Source organism: Mobula birostris, chromosome 8 (assembly GCF_030028105.1).
Source record: "Mobula birostris isolate sMobBir1 chromosome 8, sMobBir1.hap1, whole genome shotgun sequence".
Classification (NCBI taxonomy): Eukaryota; Metazoa; Chordata; class Chondrichthyes; order Myliobatiformes; family Myliobatidae; genus Mobula; species Mobula birostris.
The window spans coordinates 101,559,691-101,585,527 of record NC_092377.1 but is presented as its reverse complement, the minus strand read 5'-3'; the positions used below and the strand labels follow the sequence as shown (position 1 = coordinate 101,585,527).

The 25,837-nt window shown below is 42.9% G+C and overlaps 2 protein-coding genes across 9 annotated transcripts in view; one reads left to right on the top strand and one right to left on the bottom strand.

The window, feature by feature from the left end:
- hmbox1a (homeobox containing 1a) overlaps positions 1 to 10,341 on the top strand; it is a 74,399-nt gene extending 64,058 nt beyond the window's left edge. For 6 of the 7 annotated variants that reach the window (XM_072265819.1, XM_072265817.1, XM_072265818.1 and 3 more), the window contains exon 10: positions 1,263 to 10,341. In XM_072265819.1, coding sequence (XP_072121920.1) covers positions 1,263 to 1,403 — 141 coding nt within the window. In that variant the 3' untranslated portion in view covers positions 1,404 to 10,341. The remainder of the gene's footprint in view (positions 1 to 1,262) is intronic. The other variant, XM_072265822.1, reaches the window with a different exon arrangement.
- Positions 10,342 to 14,166: 3,825 nt separating this feature from the next.
- Positions 14,167 to 25,837, bottom strand: part of LOC140201542 (kinesin-like protein KIF13B) — a 271,092-nt gene continuing 259,421 nt past the window's right edge. For both annotated transcript variants that reach the window (XM_072265811.1, XM_072265812.1), the window contains exons 39-40: positions 24,473 to 25,643; positions 14,167 to 18,466 (exon numbers count right to left, since the gene is read on the bottom strand). In XM_072265811.1, coding sequence (XP_072121912.1) covers positions 18,159 to 18,466; positions 24,473 to 25,643 — 1,479 coding nt within the window. In that variant the 3' untranslated portion in view covers positions 14,167 to 18,158. The remainder of the gene's footprint in view (positions 18,467 to 24,472; positions 25,644 to 25,837) is intronic.

Below are 25,837 nucleotides of genomic sequence, written 5' to 3'. Positions count from 1 at the left end.
CTTGTGCACCTTTATCAAGTCGCCTTTCATTCCCCTTCCCTCTCAGGGAAAAGCCTTTGCTCAACCTATCCTCATAAAACGTGCTGTAATCCGGGTAAATCTTCTCTGCACCCTCCCTAAAGCTTCTAATCTTTTCTATAATGAGGTGGCCAGAACTGAACGGTTGGACCATCACGACACTCTACCCCCATTTAATGTTCCAGGAGGGGTTCAAAACCAAAAGTGAAAGCTAGCCCAGTATAAAATCTCTTCACAACTTCCTCAGCTGTTTGAAACCAGTTCAAGAGACCTCATGGACCAAGTACTATGTAGTAAGCCTGCAAATTTAATTCAATTAAGCTAATGAGGTAGCTAAGAAAACCACAACCTTACAAAAGGAAACCCATTGCTCTCCCCTCAGGATTATTATTGTAGCTTTGCCAGTGTTTGGGATGAGGGCCTCTTAGCTGACTTTAATCCATACCTTGTCTACAGATCTAAGTCCATTTTTATTGCCTTGCCTCTGCCCAGTCACCTCTGCTAAGCTGTAACCGCACAGAGTTATATACTGATTTTGTTTTATTGTCAATAATTTGGTGGAGAATTTGCAAAAAGTTTCAGTATTGTTGTGATGCATTCATGTGCTGAGATATACATAGCAGCCACTTTATTAGGTACACCTCGTTAATGGACATATCTAATCAGCCGATCATGTGGCAACAACTCTGCATAAAATCATGGTCAAGAGGTTCAGTTGTTCAGAACAAACATCAGAATGGGAAGTGACTTAACCATGGAACAACTGTTGGTGCCAGATGGGGTGGTTTGAGTATCTCTGAAACTGCTGATCTCCGGGTATTTTCACACACAATACTCTCTAGATTGGTGCAAGAAACAAAAAACATCCAGGGAGTGGCGGTTTGTGGGTGAAAACACCTTGTTAAAGAGAGAGGTCAGGGGAGAATGGCCAGACAGGTTGAAAGGTACACCTAATATAAAGTGGCTACTGAGTGTATAAATTAGCAAGGACCAAAGTTTAAATTCTTGTTGGTCCTACTCAGCAACAGCAGTAAATCAATGCGATCTTTTTAAGTATGGGTAGTATGATTGGAGGGTGGAGGGGGGCAGAGATTTTGGAGAGAATTACAGTACGTGCTTCCCTATCACATTGTAACTCCCACATGCATAGAGGATTTTATACGGGAGCAGGAGCTAAGGGAGAAGAAGTTTGTTCTTGACATATTCCCAATTCGCCTGATGAACAATTTATTCTCTAAACACAGGATGACAACACAAGTCACAGCGATCCCCAGCAAGATCCCATCTCGCTCGCTGTTGAAATGGCCGCAGTCAATCACTCCATCCTGGCCCTAGCCAGACAAGGAGGTGGTGAGATCAAGAGGGAAGTGGTCGAAGACGACTGAAATCGTGTGATGAAACAATTGAGATTTGGTACATCATTGGACTACCCTATCCTTAATGTAATCTCAATATATCTGTGCGTGATCTTATTTTGAACTAGTTAATAGGGTGCTCTTCATTCGATTGCAGTAAGTTATCCTGCTCGGAGCCTTGGGCAGAAATTGTGCCTCTCAACCAGCAGCTCTCCGCAGTGCTGCGTGGAGAAGCTGCTGCAGTAGGGAACATTCCTGCAGTCCTCTCACCCCAGCATGACACGTTCCCGAGCGCAGTGCCTGGAATCTCCACACAATGCTTTTCAGGCCTCTGCTGTCTTAGCTCAACAAGTCTTCTCAGCCTCTGCCGGCCCTCTGCTCTGTAAGTGTCCCCCTTGTTCCGGCTGAGGGAGCTTCGGCTTTCCAGCGCTGTGGTCATGAGGTGGATGAATGGATTGTAGCCTCCATTTCCAAATGCACCTCCCTCACCCAAGTCTGCCTGGAATTACTGTATCCAGCTGTAACTTCTGTGACCAATGTGGGAACTGAACTCCGGCAGGTGCAGATACACATCTGACTGAGGAGTGCAGGCTCGTCTCCAAGCTTGTAGGGAGGAAGGAAGAGTTCTAGCAAGGTGCAGTGTTTGTCTTCCATACCAACGCAAAAATTGACAGTAGATCTGAACATGCAGTCACTGAGATGGGGAAGGTCGTTGCTAATGTCTGAATGAAGAATAACTAGACCTACTATACCACTGTTACCAGACCAACAGTGAAAATCATAGAGGCCAAACGCGACAGAATGCCATCTGGGATGGATTCCACAGTCAGCCCAGGACTCTGTACCGCAGCAGAGACTGAATCTGCTGCAGTTGATGACCTGATCATTCTGTTAAAGTGGCAAGAGGAAGTCATTATCACGTAGATCAACACTGCCACAGCAGACACCAACTAACACACCACTGATGAGCCACTTTGAGTTAAAGGGAGATCCATTTTCAGCCCAGTTGTTGCATGGTCCAAGGAAACTTCGAGAGACATGGTTTGCTCATCAGTTCTGTTTCATTGCATGGCTTCATGCAAGCCATCACTCACAGAGGAATTCTCAGAAACAAGTTCTGTCCTGGAGGTCTCAGATTGCCCGGAATGAATTGTGATCGTGAGTTACCATATGGTTCTCGGTGGGTGAGGCTGGGGACCATGGCAGTTTCTCCACCACATCAACTCCGGCACAAGTTGTATGTGGTGTAGGGACTGACGCATAGAGGGACTCACTACTTCCCAGGAGAGTTGGAGGGAAGAGATGGAAGTTAAGAGATCCCATTACCGTGTGGTAACATAGATAAATGTTACCTGCCTCTCTGAAAAAGGGATGTTTACTAAATTTCTTTAGCCCAACTTGGAAAACGCAGTTCTAGTACGGAATACAGGTTTGGGAATGTGGTGGGTGTGTAATCAAACTTGGGCAGATTTGTAGAGAAGATGCAGTCATACTGACACCGAGATGAATTCCCTGTCTAATAGAACCATTACTTTCAAAGTAAAATACTGCCGATGCTGGAAATACTCAGCAGGCCAGATAGAGAGAAAATAGGAGAGATTTCAGGCTGAACATGGTATCAGAATAAAGAAAAGTTGCAGGTACAACAAAAGAAAAAAAAGCATCTTCTCTATAAACACTATCTTTCATAATGAGCATTTTCAATCACTTTTGGGCATCTGTGGGCAGTTATGCTGCTCCACACCCTTTCATTCCACAATTTCTTGGGATATAGGTTAAAATACATCTGCTTTGTCTCCCTCTTCCCAATCACACACTAAATGCAGGCATCTTTTTTTTTTGTTCCCTGAATGGTCCTGGTAGATACAGCAAGACTTGGCAATCTCCTCCAACTGTCAGTGGTGATTCAGACTATAAAGGGAAAAAGTCTACTGAAACCATTTTTGTTCTTTAGCCGATAGGCATTGATTTCATATTGAAGACATCGCCACCATTGAGTGTTAGAATCTGGGGTGAGTAAATGGGATTGGTATGGGAGTAAGTGGTATTTGATAGTCAATGCAATCTTGATGCTCTAAAGGGCCTCTTGCTTGCTATATGTTTTGAGAGAGGCTGCCATCAGAACCACAAGATTGAAGCATCATTTCAGAACAACTTCTTGCATTAAGCAAGAATCTGCAGGAAGAATTTGGCAGATAAAGCAGCATCTGATGGGAAAAGGGGATGTGAGGAACATTAGATGTTCTAAACACAAAACGTAGTGGAGATATAAGAACACCACACACAAAATGCTGGAGGAACTCGGCAGGTCAGGCAGCATCTATGGAAATGAATAAACTGTCGATGTTTCTGGCCAAGACCTTATCGGGACACATCAAGTCCTGATAAAGTGTCTCGGCCCGAAACGTTGGCTGTTTATTCCTCTCCTTAGATGGAACTCTGCCTGGCCTGTGGACTTCCTCCAGCATTTTGTGTGTGTTACTGTGGATTTCCAGCATCTGCAGAATCTCTTATGTTAGGAATTGTAGATGTTTTGGGTTGAAACCCTGCATCAATCCTGACATCTGATTATTTTGAATTTTCACATAACAAGAGTTTGGCTCCACACCAACGATTCCTTTCCTCCCTCAGGTGCTGCTTGACCTGCTGAGTTCCTCAAGCAGAATTTGCAGCCTTAGGTTCCAGCACCGACAGCCTCTTGTGTCTCAATGTCTTGCATTGGTTTTGCAAGTGTGGGCACTGGGGCAAACAGATTGCTATCAAAGAGAGAGATTTAGTTCTCATCTAAGCAGCTGGGAAAAGATGGAGATACGTTATTCCTTCTTTTCAGGGTCACAGATTATTTCACATTAATAATCATGAACCATACTTGTGAAGTTACATACAGTATCCATTTTGTGCTTAGTGATGAGATGAAAGACAAATTGATCTGCTTTTGATGGTTGAAGGTTTTCTACAGTGCCATTCATTGATAGAATATTGGAAAGAGTGAAAAATCTCAAGAGCGGGGATTCTCAGTGTTTTTATGCTGTGGACCCTCACCATGAACCAAAGTGTCCATGGGCCCCAGGTTGGGAACCCCTGCTCTAGAGCTTTAATAGCCGGGCTGTCAGTCTCCTTGCATTTTCAGATCCGCCTACCTCTTTTATAAGCACTGAGTACAAACACTGAAGCCGCCATGTTAGCAAAGAACATTAAAGTCATGTGTACCTTATAACGTCAAGGATTAACTTGCTTGAAGATATCAATTAAATGCTACTGATTACTATAAAATTCCAAATAAACTAAAAAATCATAACTTCTCAATTAGATGTTCGTGTTCACAAACAAGACACACTTTTGCGGGTGATACTAACTTAATATGATCAGAAACTTGGGGCTGCTATGGGTTCAACTGTGTAATCAGATTGAGTGAAAGAACGAGGATAATTTTATTCTCAGCTTGCCTGTAGTATTCAATAATTTATCCTACCATCATCTTTGGAGCACTGTTAACTTGGTTAGGACCACATTTATCTTAGCTCACTGGAACTGGCTTCTCTCCCACCTGCATTGTAGGAGAGACAGGGAAGAGTTGTTGAGTTGAGATTGATGGGATTTCTGATAGCTAGCATAGACTTGATTGGCCGAATGAACTTACAGGCTGTGTAAAATGATATAGTTACATGATAGAACAAGTGGGAGAATTCCTGGGGCAGTAGGCTGGAGAGTTTCAGCATTCTGGGTGATCCATGATCTGGACGAATGCAAGTTGATCTCACTGAAACATTCAAGCCCTTACAGGCCCGGCAGTGCAGACTGGGGGGTGGGATGTTTAGTAGTAGTAGTAGAAGCAGTAGTGCAATCACTCAAGTAGAGTATGAAATTCCCCTTAGGTGTTGTCCATTGGTGAGTCCTCAGCTGGCTGTAGAGGCTGATCTGGGATCTACATACTCTGGTGCAGTGTGTAAGTGGTGACTGTGGTCAGAAGTTGGGCCTTTTGTCTGTTCAGACTCTCCTGTCACAGCTGCCGTTTGTTCTCTGTGGCACAGGGGAGGTCGCCCTCGTGTAGCACAGCTCCCTCTTGAACAGATTTCCTCCCAGTGCATCTATTGAGTGCAAAGTCTCCCCAGTTTTTAGATGTGATGTTGAATTTCTTCAGGCTGATTTTGATGTTATCTTTGAAGTGTTTCCTTTGCCCACCTTCCTTCAACTGGGAGTAAAGGATGTGTTTGGGGAGACGTGAGTTAGGGATCCGGATGGCATGACCTACCTCCATCAGAGTTGGTGTGGTTTATCATGGTGGAGATGCTGTTCATGTTGGCCTCCTCCACTGCACTGGCGTTAGTGTGTCTGTCCTTCCAGATGATCCTCAGGATCCTTCGTCAGGCTCTGTGGTGGATCCAGGGCTTTCAGATGCCTACTCTAGGGTCCATACAGTAATGTAGAAAGGAGGACTGCTCTATAGACCACAAGTTTTGTTTGGACCCATAGGTCATGATCCTCAAAGACTCTTTTCCTTAATCTTGCATAGGCCCCACTAGCACTACTCAGGTAGCATGATAGATCCAGGTCTGAGAGTCTGACAAGATCAGCCAGACACTTCGGGTCCTCGAGACTAGTGAATGTTCAGATTTCTCTGAGCTTATTCCAGGTTGAGCTGTAATCAGTAAGGTAATGGGATCAGTGCAGGACAGTGGCTCCAACATGAAAAGTCTTGTGGAGGACCAGGTGGGGAACTGAAGAGCCTTCTCCTGTTTCTCATAAACACAAGAGATTCTGCTGATGCTGGAAATTTCGAGCAACATACACAAGATGCTGGAGGAAGTCAGCTGGTCAGGTAGCACCTATGGAGGGGAATAAACAGTCAAAGTTGTGGACTGAGACTTTTCATCAGGACTGGAAAAGAAGGTAATTTCTTCCCACCTCTCCTTTCTCTCTTTTTCATTCCCCTTTCTGGTTCCCCCTCACCCCTTCTATTTTCCTCACCTGTCCATCACCTCCCTCTGCTCCCCCTCCTCCTTCCATTTCTCCCAGTCTGCTCTCGTATTATATTCCTTCTTCCGCCCTTCATTTCCTCCTATCACCTCCCAGCTTTTCACTTCCTTCTCCCTCACTTGGCTTCAGCTAACATTTGTGTACCTGTACTCCTTCCCTTCCACCCACCTCCTTATTCTTCTGTCCCCTTCCTTTCCAGTCTCAGTCTGAACCATCAACTGTTTATTCTCCTCCATAGATGCTGCCTGACTTGCTGAGTGCCTCCTCCTCCTTTGAATTTCTGAACTCCTGGGTCCTCAGTTCATTAGCAATCCTTTCAGTGTTGTTGTAGATAGGAGGAAGAGTTCTACCATCAGATGTCTCGGACCCATTGCCCATGTGAAGGCACCATTCATTGCAATGCTGACCCAATAATGTCGGAACTGTTAGTTATTTATTGTTCATATCACCTTCCTGTGTTTGCCTACATGCAGGACAGATTGAACTAGTTTCCTGATGAACAGCCCGCTGGTGGACCCCTGAGGAAAAGGGAATGTGCTCCATGCAGTCTCAATCACACAAAGAATCTGGTGTCAGGAGTAGCCAACCTCTCCCACCCATCAGTATCATCATGGGCAGTCTGACTCTCGTGTGTGATGCTCAGCAGAATCTCGTGTTCAGGAGATTTATCCTTACTCGGTCTGTCCACTTCCTGCACACTGATGCAGCCCAATATGCTACAGCACGTTCTGATTAATTCTGCTCTTGCCAATAATACTCCCAGCTTGGAGTTTTTAAAAACATTCTCAGTACTTCCGAAGTGTAATCCAAGATTACAAGACTAGGGGCACAGTGAAATTAAATTCAATTTAATACTCGAGTGTAGGTGTTGTTTTGTGAATGTCACATTAAAATGCTTGAGCAGATCAAACCATTGGAATGTGGCTCCATTATCACTGTGCACAGCCATGTAGAGCTGCTGCCTTCTGCTTTCCCAGGCAGAGATCTGTACCTTTGACCATCAACCCAGCACTGTGCTTTCTGGTGGCTGCACTCCACCTGAGAGCAGAGCGTGCCGATGGACTGGGCTGCCCACTGGACCGTGAAGCTGGTTTCATCCATCACCAGGGTTTTTAATTCCAGTCCCTAGATAGTACTGAAACATCAATGTCGTCAGACATCCTGATTTTCTGCAGGAGTTGTCCTTACTCCCACCCCATTCCCAAATGGCACTCAACCTCTTTACAGTAATATTCCTGATAACCAATTGAAGATGGAGATAGTTCCCTCTGAAACTATGTGACTGACTTGATTCGAAAAACATCCTTCAGGGTAACAGACCCACTGAGATCTAGGCTACCACAGACTCCTTCCAGCCTTTAGCAACACACACAAAACACATGAGGAACTCAGCAGGCCAGACAGCATCTGTGGAGAGGAAGAAACAGTTGACAGTGTGGGCCGAAACCCTTCATGCGTCAACTATTTATTCCTCTCTCTAATACCTGACCGGCTGAGTTCCCCCAGCATTTTATGTGTCACTCTGCATTTTCAGCATCAGTAAAATCTCTTGTGTTTATAATTCCTCTTACGTAACATTTAATGCTCATTGATGTTAAGGTATTATTACAAGGTGCTGAACAAATGTGGCTTGGCCTGTGTCCTTATTACATACTGAATGTAATGTTAGAATAGAGCCACAATACAGCAGATAGCTAGAGGTAGGATACTTCAGATAAATTACCTATCCTGAACATTAGACAGTTAAACATTTTATATTATTGATTGTTAATATTCATCCTGGTGGTGTTTAGTTTCAATAATTTGATGTGGTAACTTGAAACATCACAAACATGAGCTGGTGTAACTAATCCTGGAATCCTGTTCAGGAAGTGTAATTCTCATGAAAAAGCAGGAACACAATGCAAGCTATGCTCCATGAGTGACAGTGCAATCCTGGTCACATCAAGCCATTTGCCATTAAAGAGCTTTTTGTCATGGTTTGGACTCTTGCTTCTAGAGACAGTAGAAATAGTGAAGGCTATCACCGTGGTCCTGTCAGAATACCAACTGATCATAGCCTTCTGGCTAACTACTTCCTTGCACCTTCAGAAGATTTAGTTCAATCTTACCTGCAGTAGAGACACTGTTCTTTGGTTTGTCCTGTAATAAGTTGATGTATTTTTCTGCTAAGCAGAAAGGAAATATGCTGCATATTAATGAAGAACATGAAATGCCAGATTTCTCATCTTACATATAGGTATTAGCTATTTTAGCAGGTGTGTGTGTGTGTGTTTGGTAATTTGATCCTTTGTACTGGCATAGAGCAGGGACATACTATTTTCACTGGTGGTAACAGACAGATTTGCATTCATTTGAGGAAAATTACTCTTAAAGGGGAGTCAATAAGGGACTGAGTGATCCTTTCTAATTAGCGTCTCGGGGTTGGTACTGGGACATACAAGCACTTCCACTCCCCACCGCATTCAGGAGTTGAGAGACAAAGGGGGTGGAGTTTAGTTCTGGGTTTTCAGAACCAGTCATTACAACCACTAGCTGATATGGAAGGCCTCTTCAACCCTGAAATCTGCTACTGCTATAACCATCCTCTTTAATGACAGATGCCAATTACTCCTCAACATTGCTTACTGCAAACCTGTTTGTGAGTGGGAATCACAGGTACCCAGAGAAGCAAATCATCTTAGAACAAAGAACTCACACAGCACAGCTGGTAGTTGTTGGGTGGAGCGGACAGCCATTCAGCCCATCGTCAGCTCCATCAGTCCCAGTACAGGAAATAAACCCACTTATTTATACAATTTATTTAAATTTCTCTTTTAAAAGCTCCAAAGGATTCTGCCTCAATCGGTCCCCAGAACATTCCATGTTTCTACCCTTTCCCCTCACTTTGCTGACGATGTTTTTCCACCCACTAAAGGGAAAGTGATGAATATTTCTGGCCCTACCTCAGCATTGTGGTGAAGCAGATGAAATTTAGTTTGTCCTTCCTGTTCTAAAAGCATTCTTGAGTACATATTAGTTGCTGGTGTCTGGAAGCTTCACCACCTCCCTTGCCACAGTTCAAAAAGGAACCTTGATAGTCCTGGTTAAAGCATGAGGAGAGCATGATCATCCCATGCATATCCACACCAGTTTTATTCCTCCCACAGCTTAGCAGAGTGAGATCCACTCTCTGTGCCAAGAAATTGGGCAAAGTCAGATTTCTGGATCCTTTTCCCTGCCGCCAAGTTATTGCCACAGCTCTGTTTCACCACAGTTCTGGCCCATTCTCAGCATTTTAATTGACAAAGTGTGGATGACAAGTATCATGTTGAGTATTTTTCCAACATAAGTAGCAGCTTCAAGCTAATATGGTTTGACCCTTGAAGTGTGATCTCTGAAAACATTTCTGTCTTTTGTTTCCCACAACTCCCAGATCCCATCCTCATATTGTCACCTGAAATAGGGACTATACAGTCAGATAAAACACTGTCAGCTGGTAAATTTTCACAAAGACCACATCAAGCAGGTGGTAATTTAAAATTATCCCAATCAAGTGGCTGAACAAAATCGGTTTAGTTTAGCCACTGTGTTTCCATAGCCAGGCTAGGTGAAGCGATGAATGTTGTGACCCACATCTAAAAAGCAGGCTTTGACAGATTTGTTTTGGCAAGGGTATGGAGGGGTGAAAAGGGCTAAGGGAGGTGATGGAGGACATGTAGGAAATGTGACAGGTCTGCATTAAAATGGTCACTTGATTTCCAAACTGGAAGCTGAACAGGATAATCTTTAAAAGCCTTAGTTTTTTTTAACAAATGTAATATGCTGAGCAGGTGTATTTTCATTTGAGTCCTGTATATGTTTTCTGTTCCTATTCTGGATTAGTGCCTTTTTTGGACAGTAGACTGTTCTGCAAAAAAAAAGTAAAAATGTCATGATGCTGTTTGTACAGTTTGTTTTAACAAATTATTATTTTGTAAAATTTTGGTTAAATCTCTGTATTGTACTAAGTAGGAAAAATAAACTAATTTAAATTGTCTTATGTTATTTTTAAAAATGGGTCTTCAGTTTTTGTTTTGATATCTCTTCATGGTGAGACATTACCAATTTTCCAGAAATGATCGTAAATGCACAACTGTTTAAATTAGCATCATGAACATAAGTACTGACAATTGAAGCTGCAGTAACTCTATTCCTCTGGACCACAGTGTATCTATAACACATTTATCAGTGGTAATATTACGTGTGATATGTTAATCAAATATAATTCAAATACATGTGAACAAGTAAACAGCTCACTGTACTAGTGACAAGACTTCAAAGTTGGTAGTAGTCTCACTGGCTGAGGGAAGAAGCCATTACCCAGTGCTGATGCTCTTGTACCTCCTTCCTGATGGTAGTGGGTCAAAGAGGTTGTGCTATCCCACAACTTCTTTGATGGATATAGGTAAAGTTTTCACTGACAAGTCAAGATTGGAAACAGTACATCATGAACCTCCTCTGCAGAGAGAAATCTTTCATTTCATCAGAATTATCTGAAACAATACCCATTTCTCTGCTGTCCAACCCATTCTGTGATTCCATACAAGATGTCCAGCATCTGTGGTTAAAGCATACAGTGGGATTGAGTTTAAGAGACAAGAGGTAATGTTGCAGCTATATAGGACCCTGGTCAGACCCCACCTGGAGTACTGTGCTCAGGTCTGGTGTCCTCACTACAGGAAGGATGTGGAAACCATAGAAAGGGTGCAGAGGAGATTTACAAGGCTGTTGCCTGGATTGGGGAGCATGCCTTATAAAAATAGGTTGAAATAGAAAAAGCACGTCAGAAGGAAAATATCAAGATAATTATGGGGGATGTTAATATGAAAGTGGATTGGGAAAGTCGGGAAGGTAATGGATCTCAGGAAAGGGAGTTTGTAGAATGCCGACAGTATGGCTTTTTGGAGCAGCTTGTCCAGAAGCCCACCAGGGGACCGGCTGTTTTGGATTGGGTGCTGTGTAACGAACCTGAGGCAATTAGGGAGCTGGAAGTAAAGGAACCCCTTGGAAGTAGTGATCATAATATTATTGAGTTCAGTTTCAAATTTGAAAAGGAAAAGCTGGTATCAGGTGTATCGATATTTCAGTGGAACGGGAAATTACAGTGGTATGAAAGAGGAACTGGCCCAAGTCGATTGGAAAAGTAAGGTAAATGGAGGGACGGCAGAGCAGAATTGAATGAAATTTCTGCAAGAAATAAGGAAAATGCAGGAAAAATATATTCCAAGAAAAAAGAAAATCATGAATGGAAAAATGGCACAAATGTGGCTAACGAGAAAGGCTAAGGCAAAAAAAAAAAGCAAAAGGTGTACAAGGAAGCAAAAATTAGTGGGAAAAATGAGGACTGGAAGACTTTTAAAAACTTACAGAAGGAAACATTAGGAAAGAAAAGATGAATTATGAAAGGAAGTTGGCAATTAACATAAAAAAGGATACTAAGGGTTTTTTAAAAATATATGCAGAGTAAAAGAGTGACACGAGTAGATACGGGACCGATTGAAAATGATGCCGGAGAAATTATAATGGATAACAAAGAGATGGCGGAGGAACTGAATGAGTATTTTGCATCAGTCTTCACAGTGGAAGACATGAGCAATATACCTGATAGCCAGAGCTATCAGGGAATAGAATTAGGTACAGTCAAGATAACTAGAGAGAAAGTGCTTGGGAAGCTAAGTGGACTAAATAGATAAGTCTTCCGGTCCGGATGAGGTGCACCCAAGGGTTCTGAAGGTGGCGGCTTTGGAGATTGTGGAAGCATTGGAAATGATCTTCCAGGAATCAATAGACTCTGGCATGGTTCCGGAGGACTGGACGGTCGCAAGTGTAGTTCCGCTATTTAAGAAAGGAAGGAGGCAGCAAAAACAAAACTACAGACCTATTAGTCTGACATCGGTAGTTGGAAAGACATTGGAGTCAATCCTCAAGGACGATATTATGAAATACCTCGAGGTGCATGACAAGATAGGCCGAAGCCAGCATGGTTTCATGAAGGGAAGGTCCTGTCTCACCAACCTATTGGAATTTTTTGAGGTAATCTCGAATAAGATTGACAAGGGAGAGGCTGTGATGTTGTGTATTTGGATTTTCAAAAGGCCTTCGATAAGGTGCCGCATAAGAGGCTGCTTAATAAGATGAGAGCCCATGGAATTACAGGAAAGATATTGAAATGGGTGGAGCATTAGCTGATAGGCTGAAAGCAAAGGGCGGGAATAAAGGGATCCTATTCTGATTGGTTGCCGGTTACCAGTGGTGTTCCGCAGGGGTCGGTGTTGGGGCCGCTTCTTTTTACGGTGTATATCGATGATTTGGATTATGGATTAAATGGTTTTGTGGCTAAGTTTGCGGATGACACCAAGATAGGTGGAGGAGCAGAAAATGTTGAAGAAACGGAAAGGTTGCAGAGAGACTTGGTCAGTTTAGGAGAGTGGGCAAAGAAATGGCAGATGAGATACAACGTTGACAAATGTATGGTTGTACATTTTGGAAGAAGAAATAATCAGGCAGATTATTATTTAGGTGGGGAGAAAATTCAAAAATCAGAAGTGCAAAGGGACTTGGGGGTCCTCGTGCAGGATACCCTAAAAGTTAACCACCAAGTTGGATTGGCGATAAGGAAAGCGAATGCTATGTTGGCATTCATTTCAAGAGGAATAGTGTATAAGAGTAAGGAGGTGTTGATGAGGCTCTATGGGGCATTAGTGAGACCTCATTTGGAATACTGTGTGTAGTTTTGGGCCCCCTATCTTAGAAAGGATGTACTGATGTTGGAGAGAGTTCAGAGAAGATCTACGAGGATGATTCCTGGAATGCAGGGGCTAACATATGAGGAGCGTTTGTCGGCTCTTGGATTGTATTCATTAGAGTATAGAAGAATGAGAGGGGATATAGAAACATTTCGAATGTTGAAAGGGTTGGACAGAGTAGATGTGGAAAGGTTGTTTCCCTTGGTGGGTGAGTCCAGGACAAGAGGCCATAGTCTTAGAATTAGAGGGTACCCAGTTAAAACAGAGATGAGGAGAAATTTTTTTAGCCAGGGGGTCGTGGATTTGTGGAATTCGTTGCCACATACAGCTGTGGAGGCCCGATCATTGAGGGTGTTTAAGAAGGAGATTGACAGGTATCAATTAGTCAGGGTATCAAGGGACCTGGGGAAAAAGCTGGAAATTGGAACTAGATGGGTGAATAGTTTAGCTCATGGGGGAGCTGCGAAGCAGACTCGATGGGCTGAATGGCCTACTTCTGCTCCTTTGTCTTGTGATGAGAGGTGATCTGATACAGGTGTATAGGATGATGAGAGGCATTGATCATGTGGCTAGTCAGAGGCTTTTTCCCAGTTTACCCAGGGCTGAAATGACCAGCATGAGGGGGCACAGTTTTAAGATGCTTGGAAGTAGGTACAGAGGAGATGTCGGGGTAAGGTTTTTTTAAAATCACACAGCATGGTGAGTGCATGGAATGGGCTGCTGGTGATGGTGGTGGAGGTGGATACGATAAGGTCTTTTAAGAGGCTCCTGGACAGGTACATGGAGCTCAGAAAAAAGAGGGCAATGGGTAACCCAAGGTAATTTCTAAAGGTAAGGACATGTTCGGCACAGCTTTGTGGGCCGAAGGGACTGTATTGTGCTGTAGGTTTTTCTATGTTTCTATCTGGAAGGATTTTTCTACACAATACTGTGCACTTTTGAGATCCTCTTGTCACAAGCATCCAATCCTTAAATTGCTAAAACCTCAGCAACGGGCAGAAGAAAAATACATATTGTACATTTATTTATACTTTTATTATTTTTCAGCCAGAATTGTTATTTTACAGAATATTAAGTGTACAATAGAAATTTTGACAGGCAATAAGATGGCAAAGCACCAATTTAATTGAGCCCTTAAATACCCAAATTATTACATACATTCAAATTTTCAGATTGTGCTTTCTATATACAATCCCAGCAGATATACAGATTAACAAGTAGTACAGGACTCCAGAATTACTTCAAACAGCAATTAGTGTTAAATTAAATCCTTTGACAAACTCGACACTAATGTTGAGCCTTAGAATATGAAAGATTTACTTTAGTCATACACAAAACCCCTTCAGTATCAGTAGTAAAAGTCATTTTTCTTTTTAAAATGGACACATTAAGGTCTCTATGCTATTGCTGTACTGAGCTGCAAAACATGAACAAAGCTATTTTAATCAAGCCTGACTGACAGGTTACAATGGAGTTGCAACGTTGCAGAGTAGCACAGTATGTTTACTACACCATAGGCCTCAGGTTTCAGGAAATAGAATAAGACGCAATGTTTGGACCCAATACATTTATATAGCCAGTTCAAAATAAAAATATCAACTTGTCTACTAATTCTGCTTAGTTATACACTACTCTTCTTGTGTGTAGACTGCCAGAATTCTCTTCCTGTTGTACACCAAGCAGCCCACAGCCTTAAATCAGCTGCATACTGAAATCCTGCTTCTCAACTTCTTTCCCTCTGGGTAATTCCAAGTGTTGATCATCTGCTGCGTTGCAGTTGGTTCAGAATTGCACACACTTCTACTGGTCTTAAAATAATAGTGCTTTCCAAGGTGGAACAGATGAAGATGTGTTCAAGTAAATGTATCAAAAGGCTTTAATGTATGGGCATATTGAACCAGAAAGACACCAACCATATTGTGGGTCAGCTACAAGGACATGATCTTGGTCACTATTCCAAAATCCCTCACAGAAAAGAAACTTAACAGGATTATTCCAAGAGCCAATTGAGTTCATTACTTTATTGGCAACCATTTGGATGAAAACTTTTAATATACGCACTGAACAAAACTTGATGGCAGAGATTAAAGAGTTACCAGTACTTGCAAAAAGGCAGCTCAATCCAGAATGCTGGTGATTTGCCTTCTGTACATATTCAATGCTTGTTTTAGCAATAAAAACTGAATTGGCCTGCTGTCAGCAAACTATCTAATGGCATGAAAGTACACTTGATGAGAATAATTCTTGAAAGTGTGGACAGTCACTAACACTGCGGTTTTACCATCAATATCTGATATTTGTGGACAGATGTATTGGCAGCAGACTTGATTTATCATATCAATCGTGCACCACAAAGGTGACCTACAGGTCAACCAGAGAAAGTCCTATATGTATGGTGTTGAGCAGTGGTGTGTGGAACTTCACTTGAAACAAGTAGCAGACATCACTGAACAACAGCACACACATAACAACTTAGCCGGGCCAGAAGAAGCAACAATGGGGAACTAGCAGCATTTCCAACAAGTAGAATATGGGAAGCAAGGGTTAGATAGATCTTAAAGTAGATTAGCACAACATCATGGGCCGAAGGTCCTCTACTGTGTGCTGAACTGTTCTATTCAGGTGAAAACCAGATCACTGGAATCAGATGTTCTACTGCTTGGATTCATACAGCCAGAACAAAGCATTTCAGCAGTTGCAATCATCTGCATCTAAGCAAGCACATGTGGCACTCTGACCTCATCAGTCATTTTAATTTTATTTTTGAGAAACAGCAACCAAGTGTGTGCACTTCTCAGCTGGCACTGTAGAACAACGCATGACCATTTTACTGCCAAACACCACTTTGGAGATGTAGCACATCCTTCAACTAACTTTCAGTGACTACAGAAAGTGCATGTGGTTTCGGTTAATCAGACTGTTCTATCTGATGCTTTCTGCTGTGAATGTTAACTCTCTTTATTATTCTCTCTTACAGACACACACTTTCCTCACAGACATCATATCATCAGAACATGAGCCTGGATAATCTAGGATGCACGAACTACATCTTAAAGATAACCAGCAGGACATATTCACTGAAACTTTTCTCCCTGACTGAAGCCATCTAATGTAATTAGTATTAGCCACTTATGTGATGAGCAAACTTACATCAGCCGTGCCAACCAATGTACCAATGAAGGTCTAAGCTTTCTAATGATGTGTCTTTCAGCATCTTACAGCACCGAATAACGCGTCATTTAATTTTATTTTCAGGAGAAATTTATTCCAACATGTTTAGGGTATCACATGCATTAATTCTGGCTAATGGTGTCTCTGGAGATGGACTTCAACAAATGGCAGCCCATACATTACACAGTAATAATTAAACCAGTGTAGTCCAACAAGACCTGGACTGTAGGCAGGATAATTTTAAAAGCAAATCATTTTGCCCCACCTTTCCCTATCAATACAGAAAAATATTTAAACTATATTTTAATTAAAAACACAGAACTAGATTGTGAATTGGGAGCCTATATACATCATATCACACGACGTTTGTAAAGTACCCACGGAGACTGCTGACATCGCCAAACATCACACAAAATGCTGGACAAACTCAGCAGGGCAGGTAGTATCAATGGAGGGGAATAAACAGTCGACTTTTGGGGCTGTGACCTGAAACATCAGCTGTTTATTCTCCTCTATAGATGCTGCCTGACCCACTGAGTTCCTCCATAAAGTTTGTGTGCGTTACTCTGTATTTTTAGCATCTGCAGAAACTCCTGTCTTTATACAAAGCACAATCACCAACCTCAATTGACACAAAACAGATTCTTCACTCTGGAATTGATCCAAGAGCAATGGACCAAATGTTCAAGGTGAAAGCAACATAACATTTAAAATATTAATCTAAAACCCTCACATTGGATGTGAATATTACTCAAATTTTTAAAATCTTGAAAATCATTACCTTTATTAAAATTTTGATGATTTTTAAAAATTACTTGGAGTTCCATACAACAGATTAAAAGTGGCCTCAAGATGTATTTTTTCATATTATTGCATAACCTTTAAGCCCTATTTGAGTAAATCTCTACTGACCAGGTTCAGAAATAAGAATTCTAATGTTCCCGCTAACACTTTTTATACAAATGCTCAACATTGTATTTTTCAGGTTTTTCATTCATAATAGATTCAACCCATGTGTTCAAAGCAAACGCTCCAATTTAGCAGTTTCACAGAAGCAGGAGCTGTTGGAAATCATACCTCAAGATGCATTGGTCTGTATTAGGTCACATTGCAATGGCTTATTTTCCATTTCTCTGAGGTAATGAGCATATTACAAGGTAGGGAGAGGATTTTATAAACAGCATTTTGGGAAATGGATCAATGCATAAACCATCATGAGTTGATCCTCTACATACAATCTCTGCACTCTTCGAAATTGGGATGAACTACTTCTAGTGGTGTATCTTGTACATTCTTTTCTAATCCTAATTTACATTTTAAAAGACATTAACATGTAAATATACAGTCCCATTCCGTTGAAGTTTTTTTAAAAGTTTAATGGGAAATAAAAAGGGGACTGATCAGGCCACACATAAAATATAAAACTCGACGCAATCTGGCGCCTAATTTTCAATCCAGAATTACTCAAAGAAATGATTGTACTTTAACAAGGCATTGGACTGGCCATGGGTTCAACCGAAGTTCAATAACAATTAAATACTTGGTGCAGATTTGTTCTTCTCTCTCACTACATTTTCCAAACAGACAGAAAGATAAGTTAGCAAGTTCACCTCTGAACTCAAAACAGATCTATTCTTCAGGTTGAAAAGTTCAAATTTTATCAGTTTGTTTTACCAATGGAAGAGAAACCTTAGACACAGAAAGGAAAAATAAATTTAAAATCCAGAATGGAGTAACATTTAGGTCGTCGGAAAGGTTACTCAGAAAAGGCACTGGGTCTAGATCGAAGTCAGCATGTCTGGATGTCCGGTTCCTAAGCCTCACCAATGAGCTCTAGACATTGGATTCACCAGTTCATTTCCATCTCTCACTACGGTTTTTGGTCAGACGACCAGGATTTTCTATGGTCACTTTTCCTCAGAGGCTTGTCACCCGATCGGAGTCCTGCTCCACCCTCTGACTTGGCAAGTGCGGTGAGAGCAGACAGGTTTGGATTAGATTTCGAGAAGCTTCCACTTCTCCGATTCTCCGAGGCAGCGGCCAGTTGCATCCGGTGGCCCGTGCTGCGGCGCTTGGCTGAGCCACTGGCTCTGGTGACCCGGCTGGGCCTCACTAACACTCCGTAGCCCGGATTACATCGGAAATACTGCTTCCCACCGACTGAGCCGTCATTCTTCCCTGAAACGGAAAACGTATGCCACTGTAACACTAGTTTACAGCTAAATACCCAGCACAAACTCAAGTTCATTATCATTCAACCATACACATGTATATAGATAAATGAAACATTGTTCCTCTGGGGCCAAGGTGCAAACCACAGTAGAGTCACACACACCACATACACCATAGTTACAATCCACTACATACAGTCACAAAATTACATTACCACAAGTCCCTGAGTGACCTGGCCTCACGGTTGACAGGTTGACATAAAGTGCGAGGTGCATGCTTATGTGAGACAGTATGTACTGACATTGTTAAAATAAAGCAAGCAATCATATAAATATGTGACACAGCAGCAATAAAGGATGAAAAAGTGACCAGGGCAGGATGAGAGAGAGCGAGAGTGTGTGTGTGTGTGTGTGTGTGTGTGTGTGTGTGTGTGTGTGTGTGTGTGTGTGTGTGTGTGTGTGTGTGTTGGAGTGGGGGAACAGTGACAGGGCATTCAGACAGGGTGTACCAAAGAGATTATGGGAAGGATGGGAGGGGGTCCTTGACAATGCTGGAGGCACTTCTGATATATGCCCTGAATGGAGGGGGGGGGAGGGGGGGAAGGGGGGAAGAGAGAGACCCCGGTGATATTTTCAACAAAGTAATCCAATCATTTCCTCAATATGATTCAGCAATAACAAAGGAGTGAGAAGCTTTCAGAGCAACACACACACAATGCTGCAGGGACTTAGGGGGTCAGGCAGCATCTATGGAAATGAATAAACTGTCAATGTTTTGGGCCGAGACACTTCAGAATTGGAGAGGAAAGGAGAAGAAGCCAGAATAAGGTGGTGGGGAGAGGGGAAGGAGGACAAGCTGGCAGGTGATAGGTGAGACCAGGCGGATGGGGGAGGGGGATAAAGTGAGAAGCCGATAGAGGAGAGGGACCAAGGTTTCAGATTTCTAGGAAGAAGGAGGGGCTCCACAGAGAGGCGAGAAGGGGTAAGAGGGGGCCAGAGTGAGGAAGAGGGAAGGGGAAGAATTACCAGAAGTTGCATAAATCAATGTTCATGCCATCAGGTTGAGGCTCTCTAGATGAACTATAAGGTATCGCTCCTCCATCTTGATAGTGGCACAAGATGAGGCCGTGGGCCAACATGTTGGAATGGTGGTAGGGATTGGAATTGAAATGGTTGGGAAATTCTGCTTTTTACAGATAGAGCGAAGGTGCTCAACAAAACATTTCCCCAGTCTCACCAGTGTGGAGGAGGCCGCATCAGGAGTACTGGATACAGTAGGCAATTCCAACAGATTCACAGGTCAAGTGCTGTCTCTCCTGCAAGGACTGGTTGGGGCCTTAAACAAAGGTGAGGGATGAGGTGAATGGCATTTCTGTCACTTGCAGGGATAAGCGCCAAAAGGGAGGTTAATGGGAAGGGATGAATGGACAAGGGAGTCATGGAGGGAGCAATCCCTGCGGAAAGCAGAGCGTGGGTGTGGAGGGACGCAAGGGTGAACAGCCAGAAGCCATGGTACACATTGGTACCAATGACACAGGTAGGAAAAGGGAGGAGGCCCTGAAGATAGAATATAGGGAGTTAGAAAGTTGAAAAGCAGGACCTCCAGGGTAGTAATCTCTGGATTGCTGCCTGTGCCACGTGCCAATGATGGTAAGAATAGGATGATTTGGTAGATGAATGTGTGGCTGAAGAGTTGATGCAGGAGGCAGGGTTTCAGATTTCTGGGTCATTGGGATCTCTCTGGGGAAGGTATAACTTGTACAAAAGGGACGGGTTGCACCTGAACCCAAGGTGGACCAATATCTTTGTGGACAGGTTTCCTGGAGCTGTTGGGGAGGGTTTAAAGTAATTTGGGAAAAGAGTGGGAACCAGAGTGATACAGTTGAGGATGGGGCAGTTGGTATACAACTAGATGCAGTGTGTAGTATGACTGAGGAAGGACAGGCAGATGAAAGGGCAAAATTGCAGCCAGGGGGGTCAGTTAAACTGTAACTGGGGGCCAAAATCAAAAAGGGTGACAGATACAGGACAGGAGGTGTTATATTTGAATTCACACAGTATGAAGCACATACATGGAACACCACTAGTCACCAGCAGCCAACCTGAAAAGGATCTTTTTATTCTCAACCTTTCCCTCCTGCCAATCAGCTAATGTTCTATCCATGCTAGTATCTTTCCTGTAATACCCCTGGCTCTTGTTTAGTAACCTCATGTGCAGCACCTTGTCAAAGGCCCTCTGAAAATCCAGGTACACAACATGTACCAAATTCTGCTTTGTCTATCCTGCTTGTTATTTCTTCAAAGAATTTCAACAGATTTGTCAGGCAAGATTTTCCTTTAAGAAAACCATGCTGACTTATAAAAACAAAATGTCAGTAGGCAGTTTGTCCCCAGAGACAGAGAGATCAAGAAAGGGGAGAGAGGTGTCAGAGATGGACCAAGTGAATTTAAGGGCGGAGTTGAAGTTGGAGGCAAAGTTGAAATTGATGAGCTCAGCATGTGTGCATGAAGCAGCACCAATGCAGTTGTCAATGTAGTGGAGGAAGAATTGGGGAGCATTACCAGGGCCAGCTTGCAACATGAACTGTTCCATGTAGCCAACAAAAAGGCAGGCATAGCTGGTGCCCACTGGGTGCCCCTTGAGTCTGGAGAAAATGTGCGGAACTGGAAGAGAAATTGTTGAGTGTGAAGATAATTTCTGCCTGCAGAGAGTGGTGGTGGAGGAGAGGAGCTGGTTGGGTCTGTTGAGAAAGAAGCAGAGAGCTTCAAGGTCTTCTTGATGGGGGACAGAATTGTATAGGGATTGGACATCTATGGTGAAAATCAGGTGATCAGGTCCAGGGAACTGAAAGTTGTTGAGCAGATCACGAGTACGTGAAGTGTGGAGGATGTAGGTAGAAAGAGACTGAACTAAGGGGGATCGAATAGTGTTGAAGTAGTAGACAATGTTGTCACATTTTCAACTTGAAAAGCATGTTCCCAACTGGTTCCCTTGATTTCCAAAGTAACCTTCTGCTCAATGTTACCCTCAGATTTCTGCTCCAACTGATTTAACCGGCACCAGTAAATGTTTCATTAAAACGACACCAAAGACAGTCATCTAACACACACATTATTGATTTCCCACACTGACACTCACTGTACTGCTGGCACAAAACAACAGATTTCATGACATACAGTTGCAAGAAAACGTTTGTGGACCCTGTGCAATCACCTGATTTTCTTAATTAATTACTCATAAAATGTGGTCTGATCTTCATCAGAGTCACAATAATCGACAAACACAATCTGCCTAAACTAATTAACACACAAACAATTGTACTTCTCGTCAATACTGAGTGCACCATTTAAACAATCACAGTTAGGTTCAAAAATAAAGTATGTAAACCTCTGGGGTAGCACACATCAAAGTTGCTGGTGAACGCAGCAGGCCAGGCAGCATCTCTAAGAAGAGGTACAGTCGACGTTTCGGGCCGAGACCCTTCGTCAGGACTGGTCTCGGCCCGAAACGTCGACTGTACCTCTTCTTAGAGATGCTGCCTGGCCTGCTGCGTTCACCGGCAACTTTGATGTGTGTTGCTTGAAATTCCAGCATCTGCAGATTTCCTCGTGTTTGCGTGAACCTCTGGGGTAATGCCTTCTATAAAAGCAATTTGGAGTCAGGTGTCCAATCAAGGAGATGAGACTGGAGATGTGGGTTGTAGAGGTGCCCTGCCCTATAAAACAGACTTACTAACAGAGCTTGCTCTTCTCAAGAAAAACCTATTTATGTGCATGCACCGAGTCTCAATCAAAACAACTTTCAGAGGACCTTGGAAGAAGAATTATAGAGATGCATGAAGCTAGAAAAGGGCTTAAAAAAAAAAAAAAAGCAATTCTAAAGACCTGCAAACCCTTCCCTCCAAAGGGTTTTGGCCCAAAATGTCAACTGTACTCTTTTCCATAGACGCTGCCTGGCCCGCTGAGCTCCTCCAGCATTCTCTGTGTGTTGCAGATTTTCTCTCGTTTGTTTCTAAAGACCTGAGGGTTCATCAGTCCATAGTAAGCAACATTGCCTACAAATGGAGGAAATTCAGTACCCTGGGAGTGGGCATCCTGCAAAGATCACACCAAGAGCACAACATACAATGCTGAAGGAGGTGAAAAAGAACCCAAAGGTAACAGCAAAAGACCAGCAGAAATCTAGAACCTGCTAAAGTCTCTGTTCATGTGTCCACTATAAGAAAAACACTGAACAAGAATGGTGTTCTGGAAGGACACCACAGAGGAAACCACTGCTCAATGTTCTGTGGACAGATGACACAAAAGTTGAACTTTTTGACAGAAATGTATATTGATATGTTTGGAGGAAGGGCACTGCACACCAACACCAAAACCTCATCCCATCTGTGAAGCATGGTGGAAGGAGCATCATGGTTTGGGGCCGCTTTGCTGCCTCAGGGCCTGGACAGCTTATAATCATTAAGGGAACAATGAATTCAAATTTGTATCAAGACATTTTACTGGAGAATGACAGGGTAAGCAGTCCGTCACCTGAAGCTTAATAGAAGTCGGATGATGCGACAAGACAATGATCTGAAACACAAGAGTTAATCAACAACAGAATGGTTTAGAAGGAAGAAAATGTGTGTTTTGGAATGATCAAGTCAGAGTCTAGACCTTAACCCAATTGAGATGCTGTGGCGTGACCTGAAGAGGGCTGTTCATACAAGGTATCCCAGAAATACTGACGAACCCAAACAGTTTTGTATGGAGGAATGATCTAAACTTCTTCATCGCCGTCGTGCAAGTCTGATCAACAGCTAAAGGAATCATGTGGTGAAGGCTATTGCTGCTGAAGGAGGTTCTACCAGTTATTAAATACAAAGGTTCACCTACTTTTTCCAGCCTAGATTGTGAATGATTAAACAATGTGTTCAATAAAGACATGTAAAGTACAATTATTTGTGTGTTATTAGTTTAGGCAGATTGTATTTGTCTATTATTGTGTCTTTGAAGAAGATCAGACCACATTTCATGAGTAATTAATGCAGAAAACCAGGTAATTGCAAAGGATTCACAAACTTTTTCTCACAAATGTATGCTGGTGGTAATAAACCCGATTTTGACTCCAATTATAGAACAATTCACTGTTCTAAAAACCCTTGATTGCAAGATGAGTTCCAAGTGAAAAAACAAACTGTTCTGCCTTTTGTGACCGGCACTTATAAAAAGTGACTTTAACTTCTATCTATAGGTTGGGGGGGGGGGGGGGGGTAAAGGCAAAGGACATTGCTAATACAGTTTGGCAGATAATTTTGACACAAAAGGAAATTGGGAGGAAAAAGTAAGGCGGGGGAGTTTTGGAGAAACAAATCTGTTTGACCTTAGTCGACTTTACAGTTTAAATACTTGCTTGAGCAGCTTGTGATGTATCATTTGAACAAGTTAAGTTGTACACTGGCCCTGTCAGCAGTATCTCAGAAACTGATAAACAATGCTGGAGTGCAACAGTTCATAGCTTTAACAATGCTGAATGACCCTGACTAATGGACAAAGTCAAATCAATAAGGTGACAGAGCGTAGGTGACCAATCAGTAAGGTGACAGAGCATAGGCGACCAATCAGTAAGGTGACAGAGCGTGACTGACCAATCAGTAAGGTGACAGAGCATAGGCAACCAATCAGTAAGGTGACACAGCGTAGGCAACCAATCAGTAAGGTGGGTGAGAGCGTGTAGGTGACCAATCCATCAACACAACTGATTAATAATACCTTCCTGCATTTATTATCTATTAAAATAAAATTTATCAATTATGGACAACAGTATTCTGTGGGTTGTATTGCTGAAAAAGAAAATTAAATTATAAAACAAAGAAACCGAAATGAGAAGCACCTTCCAGAACCAGAGAACAGAAGAAAGGAAAATGAAATATTAGAACCAAGTGAAACTGAGATGAAATTAAAGTACTTTTCAAACACTGAAGTTCTCCTTTAGTTAGAAAACCATCCAAAGCTATTCTCAGTCACTTACCTGCCGGAACATCCAGCTCAATTCCAATCCAAATTCCATCAGCAAATTCCGTAGGTCCGATATACCTGACTGTACCAGTCTTGTTTGTACCGACTAAGACATATTCCCCGTCTTTTAGCCACTCAGGGATCGTCTCAGCAGCTTCTTCGGAATCTGAAACCACTTCAAGTTTGTCACTTGGTAACTCACAATCGTCATTCCTTGTGCTTACAGTCCCAGAAACACTCTCAGTCTCCGACGCCCCCACCACAGCTGAGTCCAAGGACTGAGGTGGGCACAGTTCTGTTGGCACCGTGCTGACTTCAAGGTGACCTTCAGAATCTTGGCAAGTATTTTCATCACTCAAAATGCCAGTGAACGATTTCAATTCAGACGTCCTCACCCTTTGAATTTTGAAGGGATTGGAAGTCACAGATTTGGGCTCTGCCTCAACATTTTTCACCTCGGGTTTCGACTTGGTTAACGGTGATGCTGGCTTCTGCACGGGTGATAAATTTGTCAATGTGTCAGTCTGGATGGTAAGTGGTGTGGAGATTTTGGCGGGCATTTGAGTGCTAACCATTTCAGTCGAGAGTTGTTCAGTTATCCCAGAGGGAGTGAGGGTGCTTTCAGATGAGAACCATTCCTTGTCTTCTCTTGCCACTGTTTCCTCGGGGTGTAGTGATTGACTGTGAAAGCTTCCACAACCCTTTCCAACGTCCGTGTCTGCGTTTTGTAGTTGGGTTTGACTTCCAACTTCATTGGAGGTCTGAGGAGCATCATCTCTCGTTTCATTACTGTGATACAGCAGATTCTCAACTCCATTGGCAGCACCTCCAGCAAAACTGGGGCTCATCTCTGACTCAGTGCCTGACTGTGCCAAGCCCTCGCAGCGCAATACTTCTTGGTTTTCTGACTGGGTGGAGATGTCCACATCTGAGGTTACTTGTCTGGAATGGAGAGAGTTGACATCACTATTCGTCGACATGCTCGTCTCGAAGAGGGTCGCTGTGGAAACGCTGTGTGAGAAGTAGCCACTTGAAGCTTCACTGGAAGGACTTTGAGGTTCTTCATGGGGTTTCTGGGTGGGTGTGTCAGCAAGCTCGCTCTTCAGTGGAACGTTTCCACAGTTTGTAGGGTGGACGGTTTTTGTCGTTGCCACTGGGACACAAGGTGCTTTCTCTTCATGAGCCTGATGGAAATGTAGAGAAACACGACGTTTTCGCAAGGTGACAGTGCATTTCACACCCACCTCGTCACTAACCCCACCAGCATGAAGTACATGGGGTACCCATGATGCTAACACCATTAGTAAACCTGACACATTGCTCATCGTCCTCCAAGGTGGAAGAAGGTACCATAAGGGCCAGTTCATGAGGTAACACA